This window comes from Hermetia illucens, chromosome 3 (genome assembly GCF_905115235.1).
Source record: "Hermetia illucens chromosome 3, iHerIll2.2.curated.20191125, whole genome shotgun sequence".
Classification (NCBI taxonomy): Eukaryota; Metazoa; Arthropoda; class Insecta; order Diptera; family Stratiomyidae; genus Hermetia; species Hermetia illucens.
The window spans coordinates 106,739,170-106,766,727 of record NC_051851.1 but is presented as its reverse complement, the minus strand read 5'-3'; the positions used below and the strand labels follow the sequence as shown (position 1 = coordinate 106,766,727).

General features: G+C 41.8%; 1 protein-coding gene across 1 annotated transcript in view; it reads right to left on the bottom strand.

Annotated features, from left to right (window-relative positions):
* Nucleotides 1–1,362: 1,362 nt before the first annotated feature.
* The window catches only part of LOC119652913 (anther-specific proline-rich protein APG), a 155,291-nt gene continuing 129,095 nt past the window's right edge, over nt 1,363–27,558 (bottom strand). The window contains exon 4 of the mRNA XM_038057296.1: nt 1,363–1,412. Coding sequence (XP_037913224.1) covers nt 1,378–1,412 — 35 coding nt within the window. The 3' untranslated portion in view covers nt 1,363–1,377. The remainder of the gene's footprint in view (nt 1,413–27,558) is intronic.

Below are 27,558 nucleotides of genomic sequence, written 5' to 3'. Positions count from 1 at the left end.
AAATGACTCCTTGATCGAACGAACGACTATTTATACTCAATTATCCCATACCACTAGAGTCACCTTGCGGCAGTTTTAAACATTAAAATCATAACTAACTTCACTTCATTGAAAAATCCGACATTTCATTTGCAACAACTTAATATATATATATACAAAAAACACTAAAATAAACCAACAATTTTATAAAAAATTTGCTTCTGAGAAAAAATTCGAAATTAACCAATTAACATATGTAATATGTTTTTGAAATTATCACATTTCAACTACCTGTAACCCGTCTTGCACTGACACGAAGACCCAGCTTGGAATTTGGAAGATAAGGAGGCATTTTATCTTGTGAATGGGATTTGGATAATTGTCAACTGTGTGAAGCCATATATGGCTTCGTATACAATAAAAAGTTAAATAGAGTTAATTATGCTTTCTATTTATATTCTGCCATGATTCGAAATTCGTTATAAAGAGGTTTTTGGCAAATGTTTATCTTATGTGAGGAACTTTCTTTGCACGTTTTCCTTTTCGTATGTATGTTCATACAAAAAAATAAAATAAAAACTCAAAATATTTCTTTGTATATTTTCAAACTTTTAGGGCATATGTGTGTGCATATGGTTTTGAAAACATAAATATTATATTCATTCTAAACAAATAAACATTGCCTATTACCGCATACTGATGTGTACATACAATGGCTGTCATTAATAAGTAAGCAAACTCATTACCTTGGACTTGCTTTGTATAACGGCAAGTACAGAAGTCTGTTTGAGAGAATCTTTATTTCTTTGATATAACCATTCTGCTACCTCTTATAGCAGGTGAAATTTATATTAATTTTATCACCGTTAGTTTGTTGTGCGAGAAGATGTACTGAAATGTGGTTTTCGGACAAATAAAAAATAAGTAAACAATACAAGAATAACTAATGTTTTTGCTAACAAAACTGAAATAAAGTAGTTTTATTTATTACAAACAATTAGTCAATACAAATAGAAACTAAAAAAAGTAAGTAAAAAGAAAACAAATGTTTTTCGAGCATTCATAAAGCGACATAGCTTCTTAGGTTAATTAGGAAATTAAACTAAAAAATTCTGAAAAGAGTGTACCTAAATTCAGGAGGAGTATTGTGAACATTTTTAATAAAACTAGGGCGGAAAGGTTGTCAAAACTTCCAAGGAGGATGGAGCCTTCGAGTGTAGATATTCCAAAGGACGATAAAAAATTGCAAGAGAAAGAATTGATATAAGGAATAAAAACACCTCAGCAACGGATCCACTGCTTTCTGCTCCAAAAATGTTTAATAAACTTGTATAAGAAAGCAAAACAGCACCATCTTTATCCACTATTCACAGAAGGCCTTATGAAAAAATAGTCGAGTTATGCGAAAAATTCTATATATGAATTAAGCAAACCTGCAAAAGAAAAAAAATTTCTATGCAGATAATGTTATAAAACCGGAAATACTTTGAAAGAATGAATTGATGATTCGCATGAAGTATAGTAACGGTCAGATGCAAGTTTAGTGGAAACATGATGAAGCATTGTTCTTTAAATGTACAAAACCCAACTTTTAGTTTGATGATAACGGCTTGATAGTGTGGAGACGTATTTCTGCCAATGGGTTGGGAAAAATAGTCGTTCTGGAAAGCAAGGTAAATTGTCAAGTTTATTTTAATTTGTCATTGTGCCTGTAACTTGGTAACGCACTAATTTACAAGGCCAAAGTTGTTTCAAAAAACACATCTGAGATGAATTTTATCATTTTGGAGTGGCTACCTTAAAGCGTTGATTTATCAAAAATGAATGGGCGTGACTAAAAACAAAAACAATTCTGTGGGCTCCTTGAAATTTGGCTGCATAGAAGAATCTAATTTTGGAGGAAGTCTAACTATTTCTAACAAAGTTATAATAGGTCAAAGTTCTCGCTTCTTTGCAAATTCAAGACTATGAATGTCAGTATCACCCAAAAGTGGATGCTCCTACATAATATATGCATACATTTCATGCTGTGTATTAATGGGACAGATGCACACTCAAATGTCTTTATACAAATACACAAAACCTTTCATACCTGAAGCGTCCAGCTTCCGGTTTCCCGACATGTAATTCCTCTTTGTTATCAAGTTATTTACTGGGGGATTGAATTTTCAAAAACAATTGCAATATTTTCATTTCTAAAAAGAAAACTTGAAAAATATGGATTTGAATTCCAGACATGGCATCGAATGACAGCCACTGTACACTAATCAGAAAAAGTTTGCGTACACATGAATCTCGTCAAGAAAACTAAACAAGTCGGGAAACCTGAAGCGTCAAGCTAAAAGGTTTTGTGTTTCCCTATGTGAGGAGCGATGAGTACGTGACAGCTCCGCGTATATATAGTTAAAAATTCCATTGTCCTCTACTTTTTAGAAAGCCATTTAAATAAATAATTTGATGGAAAGCACTGTATTGATAATAGTCAACCTCATACGTTTCACATAGCCAACTTCATACGCTTCACACTCAGAGTTTAATATTATTAGCAAATGTGAAGAACTTAACCTACAAGAGCTACAAACAAGTCGGGAAACCGGAAGCTGAACGCTTCCGGTATGAAAGGTTTTGTGTATTTCTTTAATAAAGACGTTTGAGTGTGCATTTGTCCCATTAGTAAGTAACACGTAGTATATGCATATAGTATGTGAAAATATCCACATTAAGTATTGAATTTGCAAAGTAGTGACAATTTGACCTATTATGACTTGCACTCCCCACCTTTCCAAGAAATGTCAAAACTAATACCGGCTTGATGACTATATGTGATGACAAAAATGTACACCCCCATTTGCACGTATGGCGACCTCCTTAAATTAAATGTAGAATTATGTAACTCACTGTATGCGTGAACGTTCATAGTTCCCACCTTTGCACCAAATTTGGTGTAAATCGCTGAAACCGTCTCTGAGAAAGATGTATGTGACGGATAGATAAACAGACGGACAGACAGACCGGTTTTAATAAGATTTTGTTTTACACAAAACCTTAGAAAGGGCTGAGGAGAACTAAATTTTTCATGAATCAAATTTTAATACAGGGTGCGGCAGCATAACTTCCTGTTTTAAAATGCGCGTCACTCAGTTAGTTGATGTCATAGTGGAGCGCTAGTGGTCTCGTGCAAGAGGGGATACTGTAAAGTTTTGTCTCGACACGGTTCAGTCGCCATCATGCGTTGGAATAGTGAGGAGCGTGCCTTTGCCGTTGAGATTTACTTTTCAAGCGGATGTTCGGTTATTGCAACACAGCGTGCATTTCGGAATCGCTTTAATTTAGCCCCGTTGGCTCCCGTCCCAGACCGCAAATTAATTGTTACATGGGTCACTACATTCAGACAAACTGCAAGTGCGTCAAAAAGAAGAACTGGACTCCCTCGGCCCGTTAGATCACCTGAGAATATTGAAGCAGTGAGAGCGTCAATGTTGCGATCGCCACGGCCTCCGCAACATAAAAAAATCGATGGCTGTTTTGAGGGAACACTTTCCAGAGCGCCTTATCTCAATTAGAGGCGATTTGGAATGGCCGGCACGCTCTCCCGATCTGTCCCCTTGTGATTTTTTTCTATGGGGTTTTTTGAAATCCCGTGGTTATGTGAACCGTCCAAGAACCCTACAAGATTTGAAGACCAACATCCAAGAAGAAATTGCCAACATAACACCTGCTATGCTAACAAGAGTCATGACAAGCGCCAGAAATTTGATCTTCAAAACAATGTAAATAAAAACTTTAGACATGTGCTTACATTATAAAAAATAAATAAATATTTTCCGATGCATACAATAGTTTTTATTGAGTTTTGAAAAAAGGAAGTTATGCTGCCGCACCCTGTATTTCCCTCGATTGTCAATCATTCAGCATCGTATTTGTATGGCTTAGGATGCGGTAAATTCGCACGAAATTTATAAGTTTGAATTGTTATAACTTTGACACTAACAGCCGAATTTTTATGAAATTTGGCTTGCGTATACACGATACTGTCCTCAATGCCTAGTATTCCTAGGATGAACTTAACGGGGTTTTTCAGCCAATTTCTAAAAGTTGGTAATAAACTATTAATTAGTTAATTTGAGCAGATATCGGAATGGGACATATTTCGAAGCCTAGATTTCATCTAAGCGCACCACCCTAATTTTTGTTTTTGATTTTTGGGTTGGGTAGTGTGTACTTTCTGACTCCTTACTCGCGCACTTTGTAATTCACGTCAGAATCGGAAAGTACTAATTACTGGTACTAATTAGTACTAATTAAAAATTCTAGCATTCCCCCTTTACATGTATGGGGAACCTCCTTTTAAACTGCACGTGAATTTATGCCACTCACGGGATTTCATAGTTCCCATATATGCACCAAATTTTTTTCGGATCGGTTTAGTCATTTTGAAGAAAAGTTCGTGTGACAGACAGGCAGACAGACAGACATTGAATCGATTTTAATAAGGTTTTGTTTTACACAACACCTTAAAATGCCCTTGAAACCGTTGACTCTAGGAATTTCAGTTGAAATATTGATTAGTCATGAGTCCCCAAAAACGTGAGGAGCTATACAAAATTGTTTCTGATTAGTGTATCTATAAACGGACAAGCCTATCTAAATTGATAGGAATATTTCCACTTCTTTTTCGTTTTGTGTACGTTACGTATAGTTCGTCTATTTCGTATGCAAAATTGAAATCCGGATAGTGCCTAGTTAATACTCTGTGTGGAGACGTAGCATAGCATCATATACAACCTTTACTGGGTAGTGACATGGATTTGACCAAACGTAGGATTCAGCTGGAATTTTTCTCCATTATTCGCGAAGAAGAAGGATACTACCGTCGATATAATTCTGGAGGTTCTTAATAATAATAACCACGGACAATTGAACACTACACATGCGTGTTTTTCATGCTTTCTGTTTCGGGTCACTATTTTGGCATACCATCAATGTTTGACAAATACCTAATTTTTCTGCGCCAGCATCTAGATTATTTTAAAATACCAATGTACAAATTCGAATCCATATTCCTTTCCACGAATATCACATCTTCCAAATCGTCTGCGCCGTAACAGTCGCATGTCAGCGCAGGAGAAATTTGGTATTTGTCAAACATTCCAGAAATGCCAAAACAATGACCCGAAACATAGAGCATGAAAAACACGCATGTAGCAGTGTTGAATTACCCGAATATATTCAAAACCTCTCCATAATTCGCGGACTGAGAAAGTTGATTTGTAAATCTTGGAAATATGCAATTTGTTACGACTTGTTGTATTTTGGAAGCTGACGATACTTGGATAGTAGGCTGCTCCGAAGAAACGTTATAAATGCGAATTTCAACGAAACACCCCTTCGTGAAGTACCAATGAGTGGTATGCTTAACTTGGTAAAGCACTAATTCAAGCTTTAGGTCAAATTGATCATCTCTAGCAGCCTCACTAGGGATAAAAAGATAAGCTTGGTTATATCGATCGGACTGACAATTCTTTATTAACGACATTTCTTTAAATACAAGTTTTGTGCCTACGTAAGATACACGTGCGAATGGTATATTTGTAGTAAAACGCATACAATGTACTTTACTACCTTGGAAATTATTGACCTGCATAGATTACAAATTACAAGCGCGTAAACTGATGTGTTTGTATATTTCTATGCAGGTATCGCCTTGAATTCGGTGTATCTTACGTTTATATAAGTTTACAGAATATTGCATTATAATATTATGGCCGAGGTTGATCTGTAAATGTTTACTTGTAAAAAACATTAGAGCCATGGAAACACTATTATTATTTGAGCAGATATCGGGATAATGTGTATTTTAAGGCCTAGCATTATGCCTGGTGATGTATTGCACCGGTGCCATAACAGTACAGCCAGAAATGAGATGGTCCAACGTCTCTAACGCCGAACCACACATTTTGCACTGGTCGTTCTCCACCCGTTCTTTCATGATGAGCTTTTTATAAGCTCGGGTGGCGACCACGCAATCCTGAATGGCACACATAAACCCCTCCGTCTCAGCAAAGAGCTTCCCAGCACACAGCCATCTGTTCGACAGATGCAAATCGACAAATGGCTGCCAAAGACAATTCACATGTTTACCGTGCATTGCCTTCGACTTTCATTCATCGATCCGCTCTTGGCCCGACTTCACCCCACTCAGAGGATTGAAGGATCGATCCTTAAATTTAAGTGGAGTCAGTCCACAGTCTGCCTTACTGACATCTGCATGCAAGGGACTCGCCTGCTCTTTGCTGTAAAAATAAGCGCGCAGCGAATCGACTTGGCGATGATGTTGTGCCGCCACGTCAACCACGCCTCTACCTCCGATGTCACGAGGCAGGTTCATCCGCTCCACGGCATACTTTGGGTGATGCATTCGGAATTTGGCCATAGTTGCCCGTATCCGCCGCTGGACGTTTTCCAGATCGGTCTTCGTCCACGGCAATATTCCGAATGCATAAGCCAGTGAAGGGATGGCGAATACATTCAACGCGCTTATTTTATTCTTCCCCGAGAGATGCGATTTCAGCACCAACTTTACACGTCGCAGGAATTCGGACAGCAGAGCTTCTTTCAGATCACCAACTCGAGCATGGGTTCCTTGCAGAATTCCTAGGTACTTGTAGAAGTCTGTCTCGGTCATAGCTTCGATGTGGAGGTCACCAATGCTATGTCCGGCATGTGGCTCGTGATGACCTTTGCGGATGGCTTGGATTCGACACTTGTCTAATCCAAACTCCATCCGAATATCACGGCTGAACATGTCTATTATTCGCAACAGACTTCTAAGATGGTTGTCAGTACCAGCATACAGCTTGATGTCATCTAAGTACATCAAGTGTGTCAGTTCGGACTTAGCACGTAGGCCATACTTTATTGCAAAACCATGCCCTCTAGCATCATTCAGTAGCCATGAAAGGGGGTTCAGTGCCATACAAAACCAAAGGGGACTCAATGAATCCCCCTGGAAGATGCCCCTCCGTATACGGATGGGCTCTGAGGTATTAGCACCCTCAGATGTACGGACTGATAAGGTGGTATGCCACCCTTCCATGACTGTCGCCAAAACCTTTATTAGTTTTGGATCAATGCGATACAGATGTAGGATATCGATTAGCCAGGTATGCGGAACGCTATCGAAAGCCTTGGCATAATCGATATAGCAACTGAAGAGGTTTCTCTGGCCTCTAGTTGCTTGCCCTACAACTACCGAGTCGATAATGAGTTGCTCTTTGCAACCCCTTGACCCAACTCGGCAGCCCTTCTGCTCCTCGGACAGAATGTTGTTGGTCTCGAGGTGCGCATTGATCCTTCCACTAATAATGGACGTGATGAATTTGTAGAGGGTTGGTAAGCAAGTGATCGGTCTTGTGTCTGCGGGGTCCTGCACCATGTCCTTCTTAGGGATAAGGTAGGTAATCCTCGCAGTGAGGAAAGGTGGAAATTCCTCCGGCCGACTTATGACCTCATTTATACTGCGTGCCAACCGACTGTGTACGCTGGTAAATTTCTTATACCAGAAATTCTGCACCCGATCCAGACCTGGGCCCCTCCAGTTCTTCGAGCTGTTTATGGCTCGTCGAACTTCCTCTTCGATAACATCCGCAAAATTCATGCCAGGCGTATTGGCGTGGTGGATGCCCCCAAAGTCCACCCCAATACTCTTTCGCTTCCGTCACCGAAAACTGCACTGTCTGCACGCTCTGTTGGGATTCGTTGAGTGATCTGAAAAAGCTCCGCTGGTTCCTCGCGTATGTTGCATTCTGGACACGTCTGGAATAACTTTCGCCATACTGTCGTAACCGACTGCATATGACAGAAAGTTTCTGTTTTAGTGTGTCCAGAATTTCAACAACGGGTGTCTCACAGGGGATGGCATAGTTCCGGTAAACCCTCTGCACTTTATTTCTCACCCGTCGGCTGGCACTGCCAGTGCTGATCTGAATCAGTCTAGCAATGTCCTGCCTTAGTGAGTCCCGCCGACGTTCCAGACGAATTTTCCATGGTGGATCTCTTTTGTCACTCAAACCAATAACGTGAAAGCGAATCTTCTGACCGTGCAATCTGATAGCCGCAACACCACAATACACAAGTGATTGTAGTTGCAGCAGCGACATATCAGCACACAGTCGAGATGCAATCTCATCATTGATTTGAGATAGAATTCCCGGAGTTGCTGGAGATGCATAGAGCCTGGGAATGCCTGGTCTATGCAAAGGATCCATATCCGAGAATTCTATGCACGCTCTTTGGAATTCGTCCCGAACCTCAGCGGAAACCTCAGCTGGACGGTGGAGAAGAGTGCTTCGGCGAGTACTGAACCTGTTGCCTGCAGTGCGGCGTGATGTTGTTGATGCCGCCGCCTCTGCCCCCATCGACTCTCGGTCACCAGTTTCCCCGATGACTTCAAGTCGAACACGCTCCCTGATGGTGGCCGGGATTGTGTCGCTGCGAGTAATGAAGCGGTACTGGTCTGCGACTCGCTGCACAGTCACGTGCGCGAATTGCGGGAAACGGTCGACGAATCTCTGGTGCAACAAGGGGCGGTAAGATGTTGTACCTGCCCCCGCCGTTATTTCGTAGTAGGAGCGGATGATGAAGAGGTTCATTTCTTCAGTCCATTTCATCCGCTTCCTACGCGAACCTGCTGAAGTGGTCGCCACAGATTGTGGCGAAACAGCTGCAGCAGGCGGAGCTGTGCTCCTGGTCGTCGTGGCGCCTAGACGTCGAACCGCCCCACGACTAGCGGTTTCGACGCCGTGCTGTCCATTACGAGAGCCCGACCCAGTCACCAAGTCAGACGACTCCCGCCGGTTATCCGTACCGGACCTCAAATTTCTCCTTCTTCTCATTGTTGGTGGTGCATTTTATCCCTAGCTGCCAGGTGTTGAGATAGCTTCCTTAGTGAGTAATCTGCAAGACTGCAAAGTTCCTGCACTTTCCTCACCTACCCCCTGAGACGCTGCAGTGGCGTACAGCCATTCAGATTGAAGCTATCTATCCCTCCTCCTTTCACAACCGGGCTTGGGACCGGCTTCGGCGGAGTTATTACTATTATTATTATTATCGACGTTATTAGCAGTTACGAGTTACAGTAGCTTCATAGAGAAGTCCCCGTCCTGATTACACCTCATTACTATCTCGCCGGCTTGCGGACAATCACAAGCAGGTTCAAGACTGAGTGAAGAGAAAAAATTTATTTGATTTGTTGAAGTGGAGTTTATGTAGCGTAATTCAAGTAAAAGGTTCGAAGACATAAATCTCAGAACAGAAGAGGTTGAAGTAAATTAAGCATGGCAAGTTACGATGGAGTGTAAAGATCTACCCTCCCAATAGGCTCTGTGTGTTAGAGGGACACATCATGATAGAGCTTTTAAGCTTTCATGCTATCTCGCTCGTCTCTTTCGCACCATTAGCTTTTGGGTGCGCGCCTTGGGCAAGGGGGTGTGCGCCTTGGGTAAGGGATGTGCTTCTGATGTGGAGCTTTGGGCGTGCGCCTTTGCTGGGGGCTTTGGGCTGTCTGCTTTTGGTGGGGGATCTGGGCGTGTGCCTTGGGTGAGGAGCGTGCCTTTGGAGGCTTTGGGTTTGCGACTTGGGTACGGGGTGTTGCTTTGTGTGGGGAGCCTGTGGTTTGTCGGAGGTCGTGTCTTGGGGTGGGTGGTTTGTGTCTTGGGGATATTAAGCTCTATTGCAGTTATTCTAGGATAAGTACTATTGCTGTGTGTCTTGGATAATACTGAGTTATGTTTTGGTGTGTTTCTGAGATAGCGATGTTTTCCGAGTGCTTTTTGGGGAGTGTCAAGTTTTATTTGGTGCTTTTATGGGGTATCGATCTTTCTGGTGTGCTTTTTGTGGGTTATTAAGCTGGTTTGGTGGTATATGAGATAGCGATGTTTGCCGAGTGCTTTTTGGGGAGTGTCAAGTTGTTTGTGTGTATTTATAAGGGGTATCGATTTTTTTGGTGTGCTTTTTGTGGTTTATTAAGCTGTTTTGATGTATTTGCCTGGGTATCAGCCTTTGCGGTGAGTGACTTGGTTGAAGTGGGGTTTGTGGGGTTCACGGCGGGCGGCTATGGTGCGGATTTAGCTGGTAGGCTTCGCCGCGGACTTGAGGCGGTTGGCTGGTCGATGCAGATTTTGCGGTTATCATTGCTGACTTAGGTAATGGGGTTAAGTTTAAATGAAAAAGTTCGTTGATAAAGTTCAAATATTTATTTTATTATACTTATTTACACATACATCATTCAATATTCTTTAGAATTAACAATATGTGTACACTTATTTATATATATTTTCTACTGTGCATCTAAAATGTGTGCAATTCGCAATGTTTGATGCAGCCATTACAATGTTGGTGTATATAATAGGCAAAACCTAGGGCTATAACTACGGCCGCTATAGGCTTCATTAAGTTGAAAATATAGTTGTGACTCTTCGAAGACGATGATTTAAAACTTGGTCGATTAAATGGTCCGCACACATCTTCTCCGTTAACATAAACACATGTTGGTGAAAGACGCAGATGTTCAGCTTCAACATCTGAGGGAGTGTTGAATGCGTTGACTTCTAACGCACAGAAATAGCACTTAACATAGCCTTTTAAATTTGTGTAAAAAATCTACTTTTTGCAAATTTTTGCGCCATTCTATCCTCAATGTTCAAATTGCTGAAAGTTTTCAGACGATCGTATTCACGTTTTAAGTTTAACATTTTGACTGCGAGTTTCCACTTTAAATGACGTCTTTTATATTAATCCAGGAGTTGCGGTCGGATGTGAAACCGAGCCACTTGACAAGAACACGATCCCCCCTCCTTTTTAAGATCTTTTCTATGAGATATACATCTGGTTGCTTTGTTTGTAGTAATTCCAGTTCATAGAACCCTCCTTTTATTAAATTTCCTTGGTAATATTTAAGAGTATAAGTACGCGGTTCTGTATTTTTTATCTGATATACCCTGAATATTTCTGTGGACCAATTTGGAGTGTAGTCCTTTTCAAAGACATGTTTGTGCTTGCTAATTCTTACATAATCGCCTTTTTTTAATTTCGGTTTCGAGGTTACGTTAACCTTTCTATACACGGTTGATAATAACTTGATTTCGTTTGATGGGCCAACATCTACCGACTTCATTTTAATGGTACGATGTTTGGTCATATTGTATTTCTTTATTAATCTGCCGAGTAAATTGATCCAATGGTAGTTCCCGTTCATACTAAATTCTTTCCACATAAAATGTTTTAGCGTACGGTTAAATCTTTCTACAATTGACGCTTTGAAGGAACTGTAGGTAGAGTAGTGATTGATCTCGAATTTCTTCATCAATTGTTTAAACGTTTTATTAAAAAATTCTTTGCCATCATCTGTCTGCAAATTTCTTGGTACATGTTTTTGGTTTAGAATTGTCTCCATCACTCTTGCCACTTCGCCCCCGCTTTTATTTTTGATTGGCGCGACACCAAACGACGAGGTAGACATGTTCCAGAGCTAAAAGGCGATTTTCCAGCAGTTAGTAGAGGTTTGAGCAAAAAGGAAAGTCTTCGAGACAATCAGACGCAGACAAGATTGATTTTTAAAGAAGATTTATCAACCCAGACATCACCAGAAACGGAACCGTTCTTGACGGGAGAGAAATACTTTGAGGCAGAGGCTGAAGAAATAACGCCACCCAGAAAATCCCTTTCACCTGCAGCTAAACGACGTTTATCAGCAAGCAGTATTGCCAAAAATCTTCAGCAACCGAAAATGCAGAAAACTAGTACAAGTAGATCAGGCACGGATGATTATAGGATAATAACAGCTGATGATGGTATAACTCAATACACAGTTCCTATAGGCATGAGTCCCGGTGAAGTTGCCATAGCTATGTAGAAGTCAGAGGAGAGAGAAGAGGAAGGGTATAAAAGGAAGCAAAAAGGTGCTGTCAAAAAGACTACATTAAAACCTTCACGTGTAGATCCTGGTCAATATGAAATATCTTTTCCAGTGAAAAAAACTGCAAGGCAAAGTGAACGTTTGAAAGGTAGGAAGGAGCGAGCCGCTAGTGTACCCGATTTTGATTGGGAAAGAATATAAAGTAATATAGGTGCCCGTCGATATAGAAAGCGATGACTAAGCGCGATCCTAAGTAATAGTTCGTTGCTCTTTTACCCTGATAACACACGCGCACGTTTTCGAAATATATTGCCAAGATGCACAAAAATCTCCGTCTTCAAAGCAAGGCAAACCACGCAAAAAGCAGATACGTGAACGTGTGATAGACATTTTTGATAAGTAGAAATGTCGTACAAAGAGTGTATGAAGTCTGAACTAGATCTTTTCTCAAGTTCGCCAATTCAAAGTAATATTTTAAAAACAGACGAAGTAGCATACAAGCCCATAGCTTCATTAGATAACTCTACCGTTTTAGAATTTGTTTCGTTAGGTCATGGCGATACATACCGCGATCTGTCTACCATATATCTTCGACTAAAAGTACAACTTATTAAAGCAAAAGATGGGAAAGAGGAATTGTCCGACAAAGCTGCTCCACCAATTGGCGTTGTCAATAATGTTCTGCATTCGCTGTTCAGACAATGTACAATACAGTTAAATGGTAGGCCAATAGCGCAAACTGACCACAATTACCAATACAGAGCGTATATTGAAAATTTGCTAAATTATGGCAAGAATACCGCCGAAACCTATTTGGAGTCTGTTGGATGGAATCTCGATGAGAATGAGATGGACATAGTTGAAAGTGGCAAGCCATCTGATGCAAACCAAGGATATAATAAAAGATCCAAACTGCTTGCACACAGCAATGTGATGGAGTTTATGGGAAAAGTTGCTAATCAACGGGGTAGATTTGTGTGTCATTTTTTCGCTAGAAAAACCCGAATTTTACTTGCATTGTAAAGACGACGTTCAGCCATCACTAATCAAAATTATAGAGGCGACAATGTACATGAACCATGTAACTGTCAATCCGAACATCTTACTTGCGCATGAAAGTGTTCTCCAAAGATCTAATGCAATATACCCATATAAACGTGTAGAAGTGAAGACATGTACTCTACTGGCAAACACATTTTTACTTTCACTCGATAATGTGGTCATGGGACAATTATCTAACTTGCTAGTGTTTGGTATGGTAGACAATGAGGCATATACAGGAAAACGGTCGAAAATTCATACAACTTTAAACACAATAATCTGACAAGGTTCAATTTATCAGTCAATGGAGTACAAGTACCGAACCAACCTCTAGAGTCTGACTTTTCAAATGAAACTCCCATTAGTACGCGAGGACATCTAAGCTTGTTCAAGGGTACTGGAATAGCGTTCTTGTTGGCGTTTGATCTCACCCCGGACAATTCCTACAATTCAACAGGATCGAGAGGCGATTCAAAGACGCTCTAAAGAAAAGCGTCACATGCATTGTTTACGCAGAGTATGATAGCAGTATCGAGATAGACAAGGCTCGGAATGTTTTCACAAGCTATTAAAATCTATATATAGTGCCGACATTCCGACATTCTTTCACATTTAATCAAAAGTCGAAATGAGCTGTTTAGTGAATGTTGACTATCTCCCTGGAGGTGATTTAGCTTTCTTTAAAAAGGTGTCGTTCGCTGGTATTACTGCGGATAATAAGTTGTTCACCAGAGAGATCACCTTTAGATGTCCTACTACAACAAGCAATCTAGCAGGTGTGGAACAATTGGGAAGATGCGGCAACTTGGAACTGAGACGGTTGGATGAAGACGTTATAAAAACATTGGCGAAATTTACTACGGTATCTGTTAAAGATGATGGTGTAAAAGAATTTATAAAGCACTATATAACATCGCATTCGAAAGTTATTAATATTGAAGCTTGCAACTTTTCTGAACAGGAATGAACACGATTGAACTAAACAGAACATTCAGAACGAACAAAATACCATCAAGATTTTTCAAAGGCGTTTTTCCATGTAATTATTTATCGAAGCGAGTTAAAAGACCGGCATGTGTGATAGCTAATACAGATCCTTCTTACAAAAGTGGAACTCATTGGGTTGCTTTCTTCATTCCGAAAAAAGGACCCGCGGAGTACTTTGATTCATTTGGAGGTTACCCAGTAAATAAATTTTTTCAAAAGTTTCTCATGACTAATTCGTCCGTATTTATAAATAGTAAGAAACGATTACAAAGTGCGTTTGCATCCGCCTGTTACCCACACTGTTGTATGTATCTTTACTGGCGTTGTAAGAGACGAAGTCTTAGAAATTTTCTAAACCAATTTTCATCATATGATTTCACTTGGAATGACACTAAGCTTGTTACTTTATACAGAAAAGTGTATTTAAAGAATCATGTGCATATATAACAGGAGGAAATTTATGTACTCATCGAGATGAAAACTAAGTAAAAAAAACCCGAAACGACATATTTTACATCCAGTTTCGCAACTACATTTGTTCCCGTCTGACACCAAGAAGTTACAAAGTGAGAAAAACGGCCAAAACGGTGAAAGAAAGAGAATCTGCAGTGCCGGGAGAACAAACAAGCTTAAAGAGGAAACAGGAGACTTTTTACCGGAAAATCAGTTTGGGCTTTCGAAAAAATACAAAATTCCAGTGGGTCAGGGCAGTATCCAATTACAGACACTTGAACTTTCGAAGCTATATGAGATGATGCGGTTCTTTAATATTATTATGTACCACAACAACAGTGCATCAGAGAGCGTGAAAGAATACTATAATGGATACGTCACAAAATGCCGAGAGAAAAACACCATCAAACTGCCAGACGAAGATTTCTTTATACCATCGAGAGCATCTTATGTTCATGTTAATTATTCCAGACTTTTTTATGAAATTCCAATATTTTGTAGCGCTAATGTACTGTATCCGAATAGCTCAGTGTTTAGAGCACTAGGCTGTCATACGGAAGGTCGCGGTTCAAATCTCACTGGTGGCAGTGGAATTTGCATCGTGGTTTGACGTCGGATACCAGTCGACTCAGCTGTGAATGTGTACCTGAGTCAAATCAGGGTAATAATCTCGGGCGAGCGCAATGCTGACCACATTGTCTCCTAGTGTACGGTTACGGTCTTGAATGAAGTGCTCTAACACACTTCAAGGCCCTGATTCAATATGGATTGTTGCGCCAATGATTATTATTTCCGAGTTATCACAATCTCGGCAGATGCCGGATTTTACCTAATACTAGCACTAAGTGCCAAGCATTTAGGCTCGGACGATCTTACCTACTTAAAAACTAAAGGGGCACTGGTGGTGGTGGCCGGTGGTAGGTCAGTGGGAGAATCCGTCGAGTACTCCCCGCAACATCGAGCACGTATGCAGAATGGTGTACTTCTGCATGGTTTGAACCAGACTGTGCGAAAGTCCCAGGACATCAAGGGAAGCCATCAGGGATTTAGGTACAATACCTGTAGCTGACAATATTATGGGAACTACGACCACCCGCTCGAGACGCCAAATTTCTTTGATTTCACGAGCCAATGGCTCATAGTTCACCTTCTTCTCCACGTATTTCCGTTCAATGTTGCTATTATGGGGGATAGCAACATCAATAATATACGCGGAGCGACCCGTCTTGTCAACTAGCAGTACGTCAGGCTTGTTGTGTGCGGTATGTCGATCAGTCAGAACTTGCCGGTCCCAATACATGCTGTAAGCAGAACTATTAAGTACTGCTTGCGGCTCATATCGGTAAACCGGACATGTTCCCATGATCAGCCCATGCTTATATGCAAGGTTTTGATGGATAACCTTACATACAGCATTATGCCTGGTGATGTATTGCACCGGTGCCATAACAGTACAGCCAGAAATGAGATGGTCCAACGTCTCTAACGCCGAACCACACATTCTGCACTGGTCGTTCTCCACCCGTTCTTTCATGATGAGCTTTTTATAAGCTCGGGTGGCAACCACGCCATCCTGAATGGCACACATAAACCCCTCCGTCTCAGCAAAGAGCTCCCCAGCACACAGCCATCTGTTCGACAGATGCAAATCGACAAATGGCTGCCAAAGACAATTCACATGTTTACCGTGCATTGCCTTCGACTTCCATTCATCGATCCGCTCTTGGTCCGACTTCACCCCACTCAGAGGATTGAAAGATCGATCCTTCAAGTTAAGTGGAGTCAGTCCACAGTCTGCCTTACAGACAGCCGCATGCAAGGGACTCGCCTGCTCTTTGCTGTAAAAATAAGCGCGCAGCGAATCGACTTGGCGATGATGTTGTGCCGCCACGTCAACCACGCCTCTACCTCCGATGTCACGAGGCAGGTTCATCCGTTCCACGGCAAACTTTGGGTGATGCATTCGGAATTTGGACATAGTTGTCCGTATCCGCCGCTGGACGTTTTCCAGATCGGTCTTCGTCCACGGCAATATTCCGAATGCATAAGCCAGTGAAGGGATGGCGAATACATTCAACGCGCTTATTTTATTCTTCCCCGAGAGATGCGATTTCAGCACCAGCTTTACACGTCGCAGGAATTCGGACAGCAGAGCTTCTTTCAGATCACCAACTCGAGCATGGGTTCCTTGCAGAATTCCTAGGTACTTGTAGAAGTCTGTCTCGGTCATAGCTTCGATGTGGAGGTCACCAATGCTATGTCCGGCATGTGGCTCGTGATGACCTTTGCGGATGGCTTGGATTCGACATTTGTCTAATCCAAACTCCATCCGAATATCACGGCTGAACATGTCTATTATTCGCAACAGACTTCTAAGATGGTCGTCAGTACCAGCATACAACTTGATGTCATCTAAGTACATCAAGTGTGTCACAGCCCTCAACCGAGAGATTGGAATCTGGCATGCAAAGTAGTATCACTGGAGCGAGTGAAATGGGCATTTAACTCGTTCCACAGATATAAGTCTGCAGGTCCGGATGGCATCATTCCTGCGCTAGTAATAGAAGGAATGGATGCCCTGGGTCGACACATTCGGAATATATATCGGGCATGCCTAGCACACGCCTATATTCCAAGTAGATGGCGGGATGTGAAGGTGTTGTTCATTCCCAAACCAGGAAAACCCACCTACACAGACGCAAAAAGCTTTCGACCGATCAGCCTAACGTCCTTTCTGCTAAAAGGACTAGAAAGATTAGTAGATCGGTTCATAAGGGATATACACATTCCTAAATGGCCACTTCACCATAGGCAACACGCCTACCAGAAAGGCAAATCCACGGAGACAGCACTCCATGAACTTACGGCAAAAATTGAAAAGACGATGTCCGATAAAGAATACGCTTTAGGCGCATTCATGGACATCGAAGGTGCCTTCAATTATGCCTCATTTGCGGCAATTTGTGATGCGGCAAGACAGCATGGAATCGAACCGCTGCTAATCAGTTGGATCCTTCACATGCTAGAGTGGAGAAAAATCCACATATCGGTCGGCCAGAAGTCTATTGAAGCAGGATGTCTCAGGGGCTGCCCACAGGGAGGGGTTCTCTCTCCACTGTTATGGCTCTTGGTGATGGATACCCTGCTGTGGCTCCTGGAGGACAAAAAAGTCTTCGCGCAAGCATTTGCGGATGACCTAGCCGTAATAATCACCGGCAAGTTTGCGGACACAGTATGTGACCGCTTGAGTGCAACTCTGCATGTAATCCACAGCTGGTGCCTCCGCAATGGACTCACGGTGAACGCTAGAAAGACTGGACTAGTTATGTTCACTAAGAACGTCAGGTGGGGCAGCTATACGCTACCCACCTTAGCAGGGGCGGAAATCCAGCTGGCACAAACAGTCAAGTACTTAGGAGTACATTTCGACTCCAAGTTAACGTGGAAGCATCATATCCAGGAACAATACCAGAAATCCTGCAGATTGCTCTGGTGCTGTAGGAATGCGATAGGTAAGACCTGGGGACTTTCACCTAAACGGATATATTGGATGTATACATCCATAATAAAACCCATTTTGATGTATGCATGCATCGTCTGGTGGCCAAGACTGAACTTTGCTAACAGCAGGAAGCTGCTAACGCAGATTCAGAGACTTGGTTGCCTAAGTATTACTGGAGCAATGAGTACTACGCCGACTGCGGCACTTGAAGCCATCCTAAATTTACCCCCCATCCACTTGGAGGTGAAACGGAAAGCAGCCAACGACGCATATAGGCTCGATACCATTGGGGCGTGGAAAGGCGGCCAATCCAACGGGCATGCGTCTATATGGAAATTCCTTGAAAAACATCCGGTAGCCCTGATGCCGACCGATCATATGGTTTCCAGATTCGTCTTTGAAAAGACATACACTGTCGTAATCACCGAAAGAGAAGAATGGTCGACAAGTGGCCATGAGTCTTTTCAGATTACAGACCTAATAATCTTCACCGACGGGTCAGTCACGGAGGATGGATCGGGTGCAGGCGTATTCTCGGAGAATCCGATTATAGAACTGGCCCGACCCCTCGGAAAAATGACGACCATATTCCAGGCGGAGATATATGCCATTTCATTGGCAGCAGAAGAATGTCTGCGACAAAAATGGAGGGGTCGCACCATTCGAATCTGTTCCGACAGTCGGGCGGCATTATCGGCACTGGATGGCAACAACATATCAAGCCAGTTGGTGTGGAGTTGTCATCAGGTGCTGCTGAAACTTGGCCGACTGAACGAAACATTCCTAATGTGGGTGCCGGGGCACTCTAACATCGCCGGTAATGAGGGGGCTGATAGACTGGCTCGCCGAGGGTCTGGATCCACAATGGTGGGCCCAGAACCAGCTCTTGGAATCCGACCATCTACTGTCAAGTCTACTCTGAAAGGTGAAATTGCAAGGATTCACGCAACCGAGTGGAGAAATTTGGACTCTTGCCGGCAAGCGAAAATCCTTGTGAAGGAGCCTAGGGCCACTAGAGCGGCATTTTTGCTGTCCCTTAAGAAGTGGGACGTGAAAACCCTAGTAGGGCTTTTGACGGGACACTGCCCCTTAAACTACCATATGGAAAAGATTGGGGTAGTGGTTTCGGCTGTGTGCAGCCAATGTGAGGAGGAGGAGGAAACTGCCCTGCACTTTTTATGCAGCTGCCCGGCATCCTCAGATCTCAGACGAAGACACCTTGGCAAGGTTTTCTTCAATGAAGAATCTGCACACTCTCTGCCTCTTGAGAATGTTCTCAGATTCGCTAAAGCCTGCGAACACCGTAGGCGGGAAGCCATTGAATAGGCAACTTACGGGGATAGTACAATGGGCCTAATAATGGCCGGAGTGCTCGGAGCTGCGGCTCCCCCCATTTAACTAAACTAACTATCAAGTGTGTCAGTTCGCACTTAGCACGTAGGCCATACTTTATTGCGAAACCATGCCCTCTAGCATCATTCAGTAGCCATGAAAGGGGGTTCAGTGCCATACAAAACCAAAGGGGACTCAATGAATCCCCCTGGAAGATGCCCCGCCGTATACGGATGGGCTCTGAGGTATTAGCACCCTCAGATGTACGGACTGATAAGGTGGTATGCCACCCTTCCATGACTGTCGCCAAAAACTTTATTAGTTTCGGATCAATGCGATACAGATGTAGGATGTCGATTAGCCAGTTGTGCGGAACGCTATCAAAAGCCTTGGCATAATCGATATAGCAACTGAAGAGGTTTCTCTGGCCTCTAGTTGCTTGTCCTACAGCTACCGAGTCGATAATGAGTTGCTCTTTGCAACCCCTTGACCCAACTCGGCAGCCCTTCTGCTCCTCGGACAGAATGTTGTTGGTCTCGAGGCGCGCATTGATCCTTCCACTAATAATGGACGTGATGAATTTGTAGAGGGTTGGTAAGCAAGTGATCGGTCTTGTGTCTGCGGGGTCCTGCACCGTGTCCTTCTTAGGGATAAGGTAGGCAATCCCCGCAGTGAGGAAAGGTGGAAATTCCTCCGGCCGACTCATGACCTCATTTATACTGCGTGCCAACCGACTGTGTACGCTGGTAAATTTCTTATACCAGAAATTCTGCACCCGATCCAGACCTGGGCCCCTCCAGTTCTTCGAGCTGTTTATGGCTCGTCGAACTTCCTCTTCGGTAACATCCGCGAAATTCATGCCAGGTGTATTGGCATGGCGGGTGCCTTCGGCGGTGATCCACTCAGCATGCTCAGCATGCTGGGCAGGTAACCCCCAAAGTCCACCCCAATACTCTTTCGCTTCCGTCACCGAGAACTGTATTGTCTGGGCGCTCTGTTGGGATTCGTTGAGAGATCTGAAAAAGCTCCGCTGGTTCCTCGCGTATGTTGCATTCTGGACACGTCTGGAATAACTTTCGCCATACCGTCGTAACCGACTGCATATGACAGAAAGTTTTTGTTTTAGTGTGTCCAGAATTTCAACAACGGGTGTCTCACAGGGGATGGCATAGTTCCGGTAAACCCTCTGCACTTTATTTCTCACCCGTCGGCTGGCACTGCCAGTGCTGATCTGAATCAGTCTAGCAATGTCCTGCCTTAGTGAGTCCCGCCGACGTTCCAGACGAATTTTCCATGGTGGATCTCTTTTGTCACTCAAACCAATAACGCGAAAGCGAATCTTCTGACCGTGCAATCTAATAGCCGCAACTGCACCACAATACACAAGTGATTGTAGCTGCAGCAGCGACATATCAGCACACAGTCGAGATGCAATCTCATCATTGATTTGAGATAGAATTCCCGGAGTTGCTGGAGATGCATAGAGCCTGGGAATACCTGGTCTATGCAAAGGATCCATATTCGAGAATTCCATATACGCTCTTTGGAATTCGTCCCGAACCTCAGCGGAAACCTCAGCTGGACGGTGGAGAAGAGTGCTTCGGCGAGTACTGAACCTGTTGCCTGCAGTGCGGCGTGGTGTTGTTGATGCCGCCGCCTCTGCCCCCATCGACTCTCGGTCACCAGTTTCCCCGATGACTTCAAGTCGAACACGCTCCCTGATGGTGGCCGGGATTGTGTCGCTGCGAGTAATAAAGCGGTACTGGTCTGCGACTCGCTGCACAGTCACGTGCGCGAATTGCGGGAAACGGTCGACGAATCTCTAGTGCAACAAGGGGCGGTAAGATGTTATACCCGCCCCCGCCGTTATTTTGTAGTAGGAGTGGATGATGAACAGGTTCATTTCTTCAGTCCATTTCATCCGCTTCCTACGCGAACCTGCTGAAGTGGTCGCCACAGATTGTGGCGAAACAGCTGCAGCAGGCGGAGCTGTGCTCCTGGTCGTCGTGGCGCCTAGACGTCGAACCGCCCCACGACTAGCGGTTTCGACGCCGTGCTGTCCATTACGAGAGCCCGACCCAGTCACCAAGTCAGACGACTCCCGCCGGTTATCCGTACCGGACCTCAAATTTCTCCTTCTTCTCATTGTTGGTGGTGCATTTTATCCCTAGCTGCCAGGTGTTGAGATAGCTTCCTTAGTGAGTAATCTGCAAGACTGCAAAATTCCTGCACTTTCCTCACCTACCCCCTGAGACGCTGCGGTGGCGTACAGCCATTCAGACTGAAGCTATCTATCCCTCCTCCTTTCACAATCGGGCTTGGGACCGGCTTCGGCGGTTTTATTATTATTATTATTATTAATGTACTGTTTAATACTTTGTGTTTATAAAGAAATAAAAGAGCAAATTAAATAAAAGGCAATATTTTCTGTTTTATTCAATGATTTTATTTTTCAGCAGATACCTATACATATTCACAATATTTTCTAACGCACATCTAACATTTGGCGATACCCCATGTAGCATACAATTTGTTTCATACTTTTTTAAAAGACCGAGTTTGGGGATATCTGCCTGAATAATTTCAATGTCTTTAAGGTATTTTTTCAAAACTTTTGCTTTCTCTTCTCCTTTTGCATATATTACTGAACCTTCTAGGGTTGATAAATGATTATAATCAATGACGCCATTCGATCACGCTAATCCATTTATGAATTTATAATTATAACCTGTTTGCCATGCACTATTTGCGTTAAGTTCTTCCTTCGGGAACGGAGGTTTGAAATGATACAAAACTGGGTTAATGGAGTCAGTGTTCAATGTAACTAGTTCTTTTACAAACATTTGCTTATTGTTACCAACTACAAACTGGACATCAACAATAACCGACTTTTTGTTAGATTCCATAACGTATTGCACTATCTTTTCCGAATCTGCCATCAGAATACTGAAAAATAAAAGAAGCATCCCTATTTATATTTATTATTTTTCTCTTTTCATTCTTGTAATTTAATTCTCTTAAAGCCGTATGCTCTTTCATCTTCACTTATGACTTTGGATTTATTCTTCCCTTCCTTAAATGGAAAATTGACGATGTTTGCATCAATCTCTATAATATCATCTGAAAGAAATGTTGAATTCGACTGATTAATACTTGATATTAATGACAGAATGTGTTCGCCATTTAGCTCACTTACAGGTCTTAAACTTGACCATATAGGTTTCACATGCGGTGAGTTTGGCAATGAAATATACATTAAAATTTTACTACCCTCCATAGAGTTTTTCACGATTTCATTAGCGACTTCGTTAAAGGTATTTCTAAGACCTTGCAAAATATTTTCTTGAGGACCTTTAAACTCATTCAGACGAAAAACCAATTTCACCCCCATCACATTAAATTTCTTGAAATTTGTCACTTTTTTTGAAATTATTTCGATTTTTTCTATTAATCCTGATCCGACTTGATAATTTTGATTAGAAAACTTTAAACCTGAGTTGCTTTTACTACGCATTCGTAACAGCAGTAGCAACACATATCGATGAAGTGGAAGCTGCCGATCCATTAGTCATATTGCGTATAGTTGAACAATCTGACAATCTTACACACTCATCTATAATTTTCAAAAATTTATGAAAAACTACGTCATCCTGATTTATTTTAAACTCTGGAACATTCAAGAAGAATCTTGAAAAATGAATTCTTTTCTTCCACTGTTATTGAAACTTTTTGTTTCGCCAAGTAACTAATAACAGTGTTTATCACCTCAAAGCAAAACTCTTTACCCAAAGCAACAGAATTTTGTAAGAGCTGAATTAAATTAAAAGTGAAAGACATTTTTAGAAAATTTTGTTTTACTGTATGCTTCTTTTATATTTTATTTTTTTTTATTTTGAAAGAGCTGAAAAGCTCATTATCATTCAAATACCTTAGCTAATAAGCCAACGGTACTGTTTCTCTAATTTATTATTGGTAGAATCTGAAATAAAGTTAGAAAACCTGTTAATAATTGTTAAACGAATTTTACGAAAGACTCTTACCCCACTGCTACCTTCCTTCCTGATCGTTTCAAAATTTCTGCGGATTTCCCACTTGAAATTTGCACTATTTATACGTATTCTTTAGGGAGTCAAAAAAAAATAAAAGATCAAACCATACTGGATAAATCAAATCATAATGTTCACAAGCAACAAATCTTCATTATCGCAATCTCTTGGTTCCGTGCATTTTTTCATGCGAAATATTGCAATAAATCAACAAATGAAATTGAAAGTTTACATTCGCAGATGCTGGGTAAATAATTTCAGGGAACATAAAAATATCATAAAACTGCACCGGATAAATCAAGGCATATGCATGCGTATTTTTTCTTGTTCACAAGTAACACATCTTCATGATCTCAGTATCTTAGTCCATTGCATTTTTTATGCATCATTTCTCATGAGATAAATCAAGGTGGAAACATATGCAATTCCCTTTTTGTTGGCAAGCAAATTATGCGTATCTTCATGATCGCAATGGTTCCATACATTTTTTTTTACGCAACATGCGAAATGTATAATATAAACCATAAGACAAGTATATTATTCTCAAGCATTTGGTTGCATATGAAATTGCAGATATCGGGTAATTGCTTTCAGAGAATATAAAAATATCAAAAAAATTGCACTGGATAACTCAAAGAACCAAGGCACTGTTTTTTTTTTGACCGATTTTTTTGACCGTCTTCATGATCGTAATATCTTAGGCCCATGTATTTTGTTTTTGTTTTTATTCATTTGGAAAATCATACAAAATGTTGCAATAAATCATAAGACAAATATCTACGGAATCTTGTTCGCAGGCATACGGTTGCATATGTTAGTATTATGAATTTGTAGGAAGTTTACATATGCAGATGCTGTGTAATTAATTTCAGAGAACATAAAACATCACAAAACTGTCCTGGATAAATTACAAGGCAAGTATCATGATGGTGATGATTTTTTATGAGCTATGTAAATATCATCATATCATGTAGCGAAGACATGTATTATATAAAAGGAATTTCTTCTGGAGGTAATTATCATTTGCAAGGCTGCATTATACAATCATGGTAAGTTTATTTTATTTGATTCAATGCGCTTTTAGCGCAAGAAAACTCAGCGCCAACTTTATGTATGGGTCGCTAATATTTCTTCCATTTCAATTGCAAATTGGTTTTAAAATAAAATTCGATGCGCCCTTAGCGCAAGAGAATCGAGCGCCAACTTCAAGTTTGTGTCGCTAGTACAATTTTCTTGATTTACTTAAGAAAATATTTTACAATAGTTTATTATTTGCTTCCTTAGAATGCCATCGAAATCCTGAACAATGTCAGCGAAACATTACCCCAAACCTATGTGTTTTAGAGGTGGGTAAAAAATATCTCATCACCGAATTCAAGCTTGTTGAAACTAAATTTGGACAGCGTTTGACAGTCCATTTTAGTAATAACAATTTTGTTTTCTTACCCCCTCGCTTCTCCGAAAGGATTCGTAGTCAGAAGCAGGTCGATGAGCTGAACGCTATACAGGAACACTATTTCGTTTTCGAAGGAGTGGATGTGCAGGAACACAATTATTCCAAAATAAAATTTGTTCAAAATAATAATTATTCAGCTTATGCACTGTAATTTAAAGTAGCATTCAAAATGTCGAATAATATTGTGAAATAGTTTTATAAGAATTTTAAATAACATCACCACCCCATTTGTAATGAAATTTGTATATGAAATTTTTACGTTATACTGTGAAATAAATTTCTATAGTCATTGTTTGATATCGAGAAAGATATAAAAATAAGTATACACATATAGTTAATTCTAAAGAATATTGAATGAAGTATGTGTAAATAAGTATAATAAAATAAATATTTGAACTTTATCAACGAGCTTTTTCATTTAAAGTTAATCCCATTACCTAAGTCTGCAATGATAACCGCAAAATCTGCATCGGCCAGCCAACCGCCTTAAGCCCGCGGCGAAGCCTACTACCTAAATCTCGCACCATAGCCGCCCGCCGTGCACCCCACAAACCCCACTTTAACCAAGTCACTCACCGCAAAGGCCGATACCCAGGCAAATACATCAAAACAGCTTAATAAAGCACAAAAAGCACGCCAAAAAGATCGATACTCCACCAAAAGCACACAGCCCAAAGCCCCCAGCACAGGCGCACACCCAAAGCTTCCCAGCAAAAGCACACCCCTTACCCAAGGCGCGCACCCAAAAGCTAATGGTGCGAAAGAGACGGAGCGAGCGAGATAGCATGAAAGCTTAAAAGATCTATCATGATGTCTCCCTCTAACACACAGAGCCTATTGGGAGGGTACATCCCTTACTACTGAGGTCACTACCAAGGAGAAAATTTGTGTAGCGCTCAAATACCAAATGAAACTGGAGGACACGCAGGAAACGCACCTCAAGAGCCTAAGCGTACAATGGAACGCAGACAGCGACCCTAACTATGTCTGTGATTTCAACTACAAAAGCACTGTCTGGGTGTAAAGTCCGCATCGGTTCGGTCGTGTGCAGGCTATACGAGCAAATTCCACTAAAAAAATGTTTCAAATGTTTTGGATTCGGACATAAGGCGAAGGATTGCACTAGCACCACTAATAGATCCAAACTGTGTGGAAGATGTGGAGAGAAAAACCATTTGGCGAAGGACTGCAGTTAGAACCCTCACTGCTTTCTATGGAGGAAAATCGAAGATCGCGATTGAAGAGGAAATCTTTGTAGCTATTGGCTGTGGATAATATAAAAGCCTCGATCAAGGCGTTTGGGAAAGAGACATAAATTGAAACGCTGCGGTGTGTGGTAACGGAGCCTTTCAGCAAGCAATGAAGCATCGGGAACAGGGTTAAGATCGATGACTTCTACATTTACAGCTGTTATGCTGCTCCAAGTATGACAATACCAGGGTATTGCAGTATGATAGATAGACTAGCGAGATACGCCAAAGATTACAAGCCCAAAATTATTACTGGCGACTTCAACGTTTGGGCGACGGAGCGGGGAAGCCGGGAAACAATTGAAAAGGGAAGAACCTTACTCGAGGTTTTCTCCTATCTAAACATCAAACTGGCTAATATCGGAAGCGTAAACACTTTTTGGCGTGGAGAGTTCCGTCTCCGTCGTAGATGATGATTCGCGTGATTCACTGGTCAATCGTCTATACTGGCATGTTAGCGTCGAATACACGCATAGCAACCACCAGGCGATGTATACCTATTACTATTGATAAGGGATCCAGAACAATAAATCCTCACCTGAACAAACGAGAAACAGGTTGGTCATCAAGAGCACTTGATGAGGATACATTTCCGGAGGTATTAAAGGCAGAAGGTCCCATCCTATTATGTGCCCTGGATTATATCCGGAAACAATCTTCCGAATGATACCAATTAGCGCCGAAGACTCCCTCCAGTAACCACAGACCTTGAACGCAGTAAAAAGGGTCCGGGATACCGCAGCCTTCAGCATTGATCGAATCCCCAATAAGGCGCTGAAACTGACAATGAGAATAGCACATTCGGACAGGTATTAACAGACTGCCTAAAAAAAGGGTCTTTCCCCTTAGAGTGGAAAATACAAAACTTGTATTGATCACGAAGATCCCGATAGGTGAACCAACATCTTATAGATCTATTTGTCTTCTGAATGCAATAGGCCAGCAGTGGCGGCCTCCGCCAGCAGTGGCTTTTGAGCTAACCAGAAAAGCATACGATGAAGGAAAATACTGCGCACTCTCCACATCAAGAACGTGTTTAATTCTGCCAAATGAAACCATATCATTGAAGTGCTCATTGCGACATAAACACCAAAATATATATTAAATATATTCTTCGACTACTTCCGACAGTGGAAGCTACTTTATGATTTGGTCGAAGGGTTGAAGATGTATGTAGTAATGCGACGAGTTCTGCAGGAGTCTGTTCTGGGTCCTTTGCACACAGCAGCTAAGCAAGCCGTTGTGGTCGGATTCACAGATGACGTTGGTCATAACATCCAATCACCCCGACGAAGTAGAGATATATTCGAACGAGACTATATGGATGATCAAATCTTGGCTTGAAAAACCACTGGCTGGAGCTAGCCGTACACAAGACGAAATTGGTGCTCTTTACAAAGCGGCGGAAACAGAAAACTGTTCAAATTTGCATCGAAACACATGTGGTTAGCTCTCGGCCATCGATGAAATGCCTGGCAGTAACTTTCGACTCTAAATTAAGCTTTATACCCCATTTAAACCTTGCTGGGCAGCAAGCGACCAACACTGCTAAGGATGCTTTCGAATATAGGCGGCCCTAAACATAACCGATGATAACT